This window comes from Orbicella franksi, chromosome 4, assembly GCF_964199315.1.
Source record: "Orbicella franksi chromosome 4, jaOrbFran1.1, whole genome shotgun sequence".
Classification (NCBI taxonomy): Eukaryota; Metazoa; Cnidaria; class Anthozoa; order Scleractinia; family Merulinidae; genus Orbicella; species Orbicella franksi.
In genome coordinates, this window is record NC_138148.1 from 3,139,229 (window position 1) to 3,147,529 (window position 8,301).

General features: G+C 41.2%; 2 protein-coding genes across 2 annotated transcripts in view; one reads left to right on the plus strand and one right to left on the minus strand.

Annotated features, from left to right (window-relative positions):
- Positions 1-6,210, plus strand: part of LOC145485955 (protein-cysteine N-palmitoyltransferase HHAT-like) — a 46,219-nt gene extending 40,009 nt beyond the window's left edge. The window contains exons 7-12 of the mRNA XM_081464622.1: positions 165-395; positions 1,285-1,607; positions 2,722-2,757; positions 2,854-3,055; positions 4,484-4,625; positions 5,205-6,210. Of these exons, the coding sequence (XP_081320748.1) occupies positions 165-395; positions 1,285-1,607; positions 2,722-2,757; positions 2,854-3,055; positions 4,484-4,625; positions 5,205-5,296 (1,026 nt within the window). The 3' untranslated portion in view covers positions 5,297-6,210. The remainder of the gene's footprint in view (positions 1-164; positions 396-1,284; positions 1,608-2,721; positions 2,758-2,853; positions 3,056-4,483; positions 4,626-5,204) is intronic.
- Positions 6,211-6,371: 161 nt separating this feature from the next.
- LOC145485090 (uncharacterized) lies at positions 6,372-7,718 on the minus strand. The gene has a single exon (XM_081463734.1). The coding sequence runs from the start codon at positions 7,638-7,640 to the stop codon at positions 7,080-7,082; it is 561 nt and encodes a 186-aa protein (XP_081319860.1). The 5' UTR covers positions 7,641-7,718; the 3' UTR covers positions 6,372-7,079.
- Between the last annotated feature and the right edge of the window lie 583 nt (positions 7,719-8,301).

Consider the following 8,301-nt stretch of genomic DNA (forward strand, 5'->3'; position numbering starts at 1 on the left):
TAACGCACGTGCACAGCCATTGTTCTACTTGTTAAGCTTTTTGTTTGGTGGCGTTCTCTTTGTCGTTGGCGTCGTGGTTTGCTCAAGCTCTCTAATAACTGCTGTAATGGAAGCAATGGAAACGTGTCGAAACACTTTCGTTTCAATTTTTTTTGTTTACTCAGCTTCAGTTCCTCAGCACCAGCTCAGATATCAGGAGTTTTACATTATTTGTGTCCTTGATGGCGAATCTGCGTTGTATTAGTTTTAGCATGGACTATTGCTGGCGGCTACGTGATTCGGACAAAGATAAACCCGTCAAGCCTTACACACTGATGGATCTACTGGTGTATAACTTTTACTTGCCGTTATTTGCCAATGGTCCAGTTGTCACTTTTGATACTTTTCAGAAAACGGTGAGTGGTTTTGATTATATACGGTGATGAGGGTCAAAAATGCTTCGATAACCCTCCAGCTCACTTTCTTGTTTTTGAATGTAATATAATGCGTGGTTGAATCGATTGGCTGTTTTGTCACAAAGATGTCAGAGCACAGACTGACGCCTCCCCACTAAAAACGAGCCCTGAAAAACCCGCTTCCAATTAGCCTTTTCACCACCATGACCCAATCAACATGGCGACGCAACGTCTTGCAATAGCGGCTACAGGGATTGTACCAAACTCAAATGCACTCCGGTTAACCCGCTTAGTACCCCTTTGGTAAGCCTAACCAGCACTGTGATTAGCCTAAATGGCATCCCGATTAGCCTGAGTAGTGCTCTGTTAAGGCTCATTAGCGCTCTGGTTAGCTTGAGTAAGCGCTAACTAGAAAATGGTCAGCATTTTAATGGTGTAAAATTCCTGTATTTAGCTGCATGTCTTCTTGCAGTTGTGTTCAATCTAAAATATCCCACTATGAAATACGATGTCTTGCAACTGTAGAGAATGCGAATAACTACGTCCGATTTCCGTCGCTCTCTCGGGTCCGGTCTTCATTCCGGGCTCGGAGTGGGGCTCAGAACGCGGGCTCTTTCCCAAGCATGGGCTGGTAGTCGATCCCAGGCAAAAACTGACCTAGGTTTGTTCTATGAATACAACCTTGGTTGTGGTCAAATTTTCATTGCGACTGGAAATTATTGGAGCACTTTACTGAGTAAAGTTCTGAGGGTATTCCAACTGTCAGTTAAACAGCAGTTGTCTTCTTGTGACAAGGCTAATAAAAAAAACAAATAATAAATAATTAATGAAATATTCCTGGCTAATAGTTTGTGTTTTGACTTTTAAATCTGCGTGTTTGCCTTTCTAGTTTTATCAACCTTACAAGCCATTTTCAAAGGAGGAAATCAAATCTCTTATCTGGGACTCAGCCCGTACATTATGGTGGTACTTTTTCTTGGAGGGCTATTTACACTTCATCTACTCGACAGCTTTCACACATGACCCCAGCATATTTAGCACCCTGTCTAATTGGGCCCTGACTGGTATTATGTATTCTCAGCTGCAAATCTTCCTCGTTAAGTACAAGGTGTTCTACCGCTGTACAGGAGTGTTGGCGCGTATGGACCGGGTCGAGGTTGCTTTGCCTCCAAGATGTGTAACCACGTTGTATCTCTTCACAGACATGTGGAAGTAAGATTCATCACGAAAATTTGGGCAGGGCAACAATTTGTTTCCCGGGTTAGAAACATGCTCCGGGGGAGTCCCATATCAAAAGGTCGTGGATGCTTGTCGTCTCGCTATAAAATCCGGCAAGGATTCTGGTCTCAGTTACGGTGTTGATGACGAAACCCCACTATTTTCAGCGGTCAAAGTATCTGTTAGGGTGCACTCGAAGAAATAATAATAAAAGAAACGCTCTTATTTCCGTTTTTAGGCTCGATGTCCACCGGTCTCTCGAGTCCAGTCTACTAGTACGGGCTCCTTTTTTGGGCAGCGGTTGGTAATCCAGCCTATTCAGTTTTAAGTGGTATATTTTAGGGGTCAAATAAAGCTCGAGCCACGTCTAGATTGGTCTCTTTTAGGGTTGAATGATTTACTTCGATTAATGTGGGATGCAGTTGGATGGTGGAGTGGGTCAAAAGGTGGATACCCATTTCCATTTTTAAAGAGAACTATCACCATTACTGAGTGAGGTGGCCAAGGCGGCTGAACAACATGAAGTGAAAATTTCGGAGATGTCGCAAAATCTATCGATCTTGTGACAGAATTACTTTTACGAGGACTTATTGATCATTGAGGGCGCGCTAAACTAGATGCTTCTCATAAACTGTCATCACCTGCTATATATGACAACCTGAGATAGAAACATATTTACTAAGGTATTCTTAGCATTTATTGCAAAAAGATGGTTTCAAATTCAAAGAATTCAAGACATATTCAAAATGCTCTAAAACACTAACAGAAAAATCATGTATTGTTGAAGGGAGAGCAAATTGTAATTGTCTTTTTTCATTTGTTCCGAGGTAGGACGACTTTTTTTTAGGACGATCAGACAGTTATGTCACAAATTTTGTACATGTGTGTATCATTATAATGCCCCTGTTATAGTTTCAGTGCACTTGCACGGCAATCTAACAAAACGAGACAATTATTTTTGAGTTCCATCAGGAAAATATGTCTTTTAAGTTTGCTCTTGTCGGCCGGGCAGTCATAGTGCCCCTTTACTGGGTAGGTTTGTTTTTAGGCTGCCGAAACCGTTTCAAACATCTCTTGATGCTTCTGTTTGCTTTGCTCAATTTTCCAGGTACTTTGACAGGGGTCTGAACACTTGGATGAAGAGGTAAAGAATGGGTTTTATAATATATCTTCTGTTGTCTACAGTTTGGTTCAACTTCCTCCGAAAATGACAGTGACCACCAGGTTTTCCTTGTTGCAGGTATATTTACGTGCCCGTGGGAGGGTCCCGTAAGGGTTTTGCTCGTCAAATCGCGGGCTCGTTTCTCGCTTTTGCCTTTATATGGTTATGGCATGGTAGTAACATGCACACCATGTGGTGGTGTATTCCTAACTGGCTTGGAGTGGTGGTGGAATCTTTGGCAGGCATTGTGCTGTTACTTCCTTCTGTTAAGCGACTCGAGGTAAGTTTCGTAAGGCCCCGTCCACACTGCGCAGGTGGAATTTGAAAACGCAGCTTTTTTTTCTACGGTTAGGCCTGCCGTCTACGGAGCTTTTCCAACACGCTCTTCAAACCGGAGAAATTTGACTGAAAACACCAGCTTTGCGTTTTCAATGGACGGAAATCATTTTGAAAACGGAGCTTTAACCCTTTTAATAATATACATGAAAAAATTACTCGATTCTGATTGGCTAAAAGCAATGCAGTTCAAGTGTAACACCAGTGCAAACTACAAATCATAATTCTGGATTATGATTGGCTGAAAGATAACAGGAAATTTTCTAAACCAATGATATGACGTGAAATGATGACGAGAGTTTTGTGCGGAAACTTTGAAAAAAGGTTCCTCGAATGAGAAAAAATGGCTTCATGAAAGATCTTCCGGCACTTCCTCCAGGCGAATATTTTTCATGTTTATATTATTAATAAGTAATCATACGGTTTTTCTCGTTCAATTTGGAATTAATTTGCGCTTGTAAGTTTTTCAAGAAACTGAAATTGCATTCGCCGAAGCGGCTCGTGCAATTTCAGCTTTTTGAAAAACTCACTCATGCAAATTAATTCGAAATTGAACCTCGAAACCGTATGATTACCTATACGAATAACAACTACGCAGATATGTGTAATTAATGGTCGTGCTCTTTGTACCACTTGTGACGTCATCAATTTAAATGACATCAGATATTCTTGATAAGCAGATAGTAGTGCTAGGCTAGCCCTTTCTGCGCAATGGTCACGTTTAGATATCGACGACATTCGCAAGTCGAAAAACAACGTTATCAGGTTTGGTGCAAAAACGGTGGTAAAATGGTCCACAACGCCTATGATTGATCAAGGTCCATTTCTAGGCTTCGCCCGTAATTAACATCCAACTTTTCACTGCAGCCAGCAAGAACATACAATGCAAAAGGTAGCCAGTGTAAAAGGGCCGAGAACAACAGAAAGGAAAGATCCAACAAACGAAATTGAGAACGGTTAATGGCAAAAAAAAAAGGCCCGGACTTGAAGTTTTGCTCAATTTTGTACCTAATCCTCGAAAAATCTCTCCTTTTAGTAAAAAAAAAAAAAAGCTTTTTTAGCTTTTTTAGGTTAAGAAATCGATAAATTCATGGTAATCATGTGATTTCCCTGCTCGAGGTTTCCTCACACACAAATCCAAAATGACCGGTGATTGTTGCGTTTTCAAATTTCTTAGGCGTAGTGTGGACGGAAAACGCTTGATACGTTATCAGAGTGACAACGCCGATGTCAAATTCCTCCTGCGTAGTGTGGACGAGGCCCAGTACTTTGCGTGTTCTCTTAAAAAATCGATAATTCTTTGTGATGTATTAGACTGTGTTGTAGTCCACATGGTGTTTGTTGAATTTTTTGTTTCTATTTTTTTTAATAGGACAAGCTATCTCCGGCCGCGTCACGCCGAGTTCGCGCCCTGTTTGGCGTTGTGACTCTCACCAGTCTCATTTTAAGTAACTTAGTGTTTCTTTGTGGCCCTGATCCTGTTTGGTTTTACATCAAGAGAATCTTCCTTTTCGGTACGTGGAGAAAACAACTATAGATAACTAAATGGCAGTAAAATGTTTCCCTTTATTAAGTCGCTCTAGTCGCAAAATGTTTTGAGTTAAGTTTAAGATTTTTTAATTGTTTTTTTTTAACATAGAGCGGTTTTCAAGTTTCGTATAACCGAAACCAAAGTAATCACTCCAGCCAATCACAAAAGAAACAGACAATCCAGGGAACCAATCAAATCTCGTTTCAAATACACGTAGCTGACGCAAAGCGCGGGAAAATGTTCGTGAGCGAGTCACAATTGGTTTTGGTTGTACTTCTGATTGGATGAAAAAGTGGCGCGAGTTTTTTAACCAATCATGTAACGTAATTAAAAACCAGTTACTTTTCGACACTCAAGTGAAAACCGCTGAATTGACGAATCCGCGAGCATAACTACTGCATGTGCAATTCATCGACAAGTGGCTGCTTTGACGTCCTTCGCGACGGCGTGGTCGGGCAGCAGATGACCAACGATGAACCAGCACTGCTTCCATCCAGTGGGATGGAAGCATTTAGAGTTGCTCCATAGCAGCCACTCAGTCCTCTGCTCTTTTGTTTTGTAGGTTGGCCGTCGTCTGCTCTTTTGCTTCTTTTTGGAATATACCTTATTGTGCAAACAGACATGGAACTCATGCGGCACATCTCTGAGTGGTGACACTGCCCTTGTTTTCAGCTGTCTTGCCTCGTCCACACTACGCCGGAGAAATTTGCAAACGGCATTTTTACTTTGAAAACGCATAAATTGTTTTCCGTGCACACCACGCTGGAGAAATTTGCAAACGGCGTTTTCACTTTGAAAACGCGTCAATTGTTTGCCGTTCACGCTACACCGGTCATTTTGGATTGGTGTTTGAGGAAAACTCGGGTGATATCATCGTCTTCGAAAAGCTCCGTTTTCGAAATGTTTTCCGTCCACACTAAAACGAAAAGCCAGCGTTTTCAAATTCCTCCGGATTGAAGAGCGTTTTCGGAAAGCTCCGTTTTCGTGACGGATTACTGTGGAAGGTGGGTCTAACCGTAGAAATAAAGCTGCGTTTTCAAATTTTCCCGGCGTAGAGAGGACAGGGCCTTAAAACTAATCCAACACCTATTAAATTTTTGGATTAAAGTATAGCCTCCGTGGTAAAATGGTTGGATTAAAAGGGAAAACATAAAACGATTTGTTCCGATGTTTTAGTTTTCTTTTATATATTCTACTGTTTCACTCACAAACTCCATTATCCTTTCCTAACTCCTAACATTTCTACCCGTGAAGAGACGCCAGATTCTAAATCGGTTTTTGATATAGCGTATTGTACGTTTGACTAAAATTCAGGGAATAATAAAAGAGCGAGATGTCAGCATTAGTAATTAGTCATGCGCAATTTTTAAGGTTTTGTGGCAGTTTTGTCCCCAATTATGTAAGGAACTGATGCTAAAGAAATATTCGTCACAACCGGTGGAAACAGTGTATCGAATGATTCTTGTCACATGACTCGTTAGCACTGGTTCAGTTCTGTTGTTTTTAACACCATGGCTTTGGTCCAGCATTCAACACTAAACTCGTATCTGTTATAGTGGAATGTTTTGGTGCGGAAATCTAAGCTACAGAACATCTTGGGTATTCCAATATATAAAAGAAGATTGCTTCAATATATTCAGTGTTTTACAGTTCAAATACGATAGAAAGATCCAATTAGGGCATAGTTAAACACTTCGCCTAGAATGCTAAAATTTAGAGTCGTGGGCGAGAAAGGTTCTTGCTAACATGTTGCATTACGAGGCAGTGAATGGGTTTTCGGACGACGGATTGGGCCTCAAAAAGTGCACGGATTGTGGATTTTTGCGGTAAATCGAGGGGATTCGCGGATTTTGAAAACACAGTGGATCGTGGATCAGCTGTGAATTTTGGCGCGGATTCCGGATTGTGCCTGTCTAAACGAAATCTGGATCATGGATCTTTCTTCAGGCTTAGTCGGTATGTTAATGAGTTCATCCAAATTATTTCACCCCCCTCATTACGTCGGTCATTGAAAGAGTGTAAAGAGCTTTGGTCTTCTTCAGATAAACCCAGTTCCTTTCTTTAGTATGAGTCAAAGATCTAGAGGAGTAGCCGTAGTTTCATCCATATGGACAATTTTATTTTATCACCATATAAACTCACCAAAAAAATTTAATCCTACAGACTGAAATGACAAATTTTCAATAGATCATTAAAGATGAAATGTCATGTTGTTCGAACTATTTCCATCGGGCTTTTACAATGTAGATTACCTAAACAATCTTAATTATTACACAATTTATGGGCATTGGCACTAAAGCTAACGAGGAAACCTGGTGCTATTGTTAAATCTCAGTATCTTCGATTTTAAGAGCGTAATTAAGCAAAATCTGACTCGTGACAGGTAATCGATCCTAAACTGCTGCTATAGCGAAAATCACTGACCATACGAAATAGCTCAGTGCATGCATTGCGGGTAGGCGCCGTAACTATAACAGTTAAAACCATGTTTAAACGGGCGACGGCAGTATTCATGAAGATAACCTTTAGCACCACAACACAGGTCGTGCTCGTAACATCCTTGATTCCAGCAGCAGTCACCACAGACAGATTTCCAGCACCAGCACCTTGGACCACACATGCCTCGGCAGTTGTTACTGTATGGATCGCTTCTCAAGTCCAGGCAGCGCTTCTGCCTGTGGTGATCGTGCAAGTTAAGCTCAACTTTAAGCTCGGCTGGGACCTGTACGTTCGATGAGCTTAGCAGGTGGAGGCTTAAGGCATAAAATGGCTTGAGGATTTCCAGCTGGGTACTGTTATCCCTGAGCGCCTCTTGAAGTAGCTCAAGCAGCTGAATTTCTGGGGTGTAGTGGAGCTCAGTCATGGCCTCTTCGTAGTGAGCTTTTGTGGATTCAAGTTCTTCGGTCTGTCGTTGTTCAGGAGGGGAAGCTTTCATCAGCGCTAAATAACCCAGGAGTTCCTCGCGATTTCTTGGAACGTCCTTTGGAATATAGACCATCACCCCGTCAACACTTGGAAGAGAAGAAAAAAAAAAACATGAATCAACGGAACATGTCAAGCTGCGTTTTTTTAATAATTGTTACTAAAAATTTCATGGGAACTTGTGTTACTCATGATCATTTTAAAAGGTAAAATTTGCTTGCGCATGCAATCACTAATAGTTATTTATTAGAGCTACTTGAAAGAGTTCCTCGTAGATCCAGGGTTATTAACAAAATAAGAAATGTGACGCACGACAATTCGTGAGGAAACCGAGGACAGATACATGCATTAAAAAACAGCCAACAGCCCTTTCAGGCGGTTCTAATTAGTACATTATTTTTTTTTTCAATTTGAAAGGAAAACGTTGAAACGGGTATTCACACGTTCAGTTCATCTAGAAGGTTAGAGAAAGATCTTTCGACAATTTCATCTAAAACGGTTGCCTTCATACCCGAGAAATGCCTGATCCAGTACTTGGTAGAAGAAAGAGTCCGGATAAAGATCTTGGTCAACAAAAATGTTTTCTCCGGTAGTCTTCAGAAGCCTCATTGAATGCTGTTGAACATCGAAGCAGATACCTAGCGTATTGTTGTAGTAGTAGCAGCCTTTGACCTGTTTCTCGCTGTACTTCTCTAAGTCGAGACCTTGAATTGCGTCTTTGGACTCCGCAAAATTTC

What these genes read in the sequence shown, in the direction of transcription:
- LOC145485090 (XM_081463734.1), bottom strand. Translation starts at nt 7,640, where the DNA reads ATGGTCTATATTCCAAAGGACGTTCCAAGAAATCGCGAGGAACTCCTG.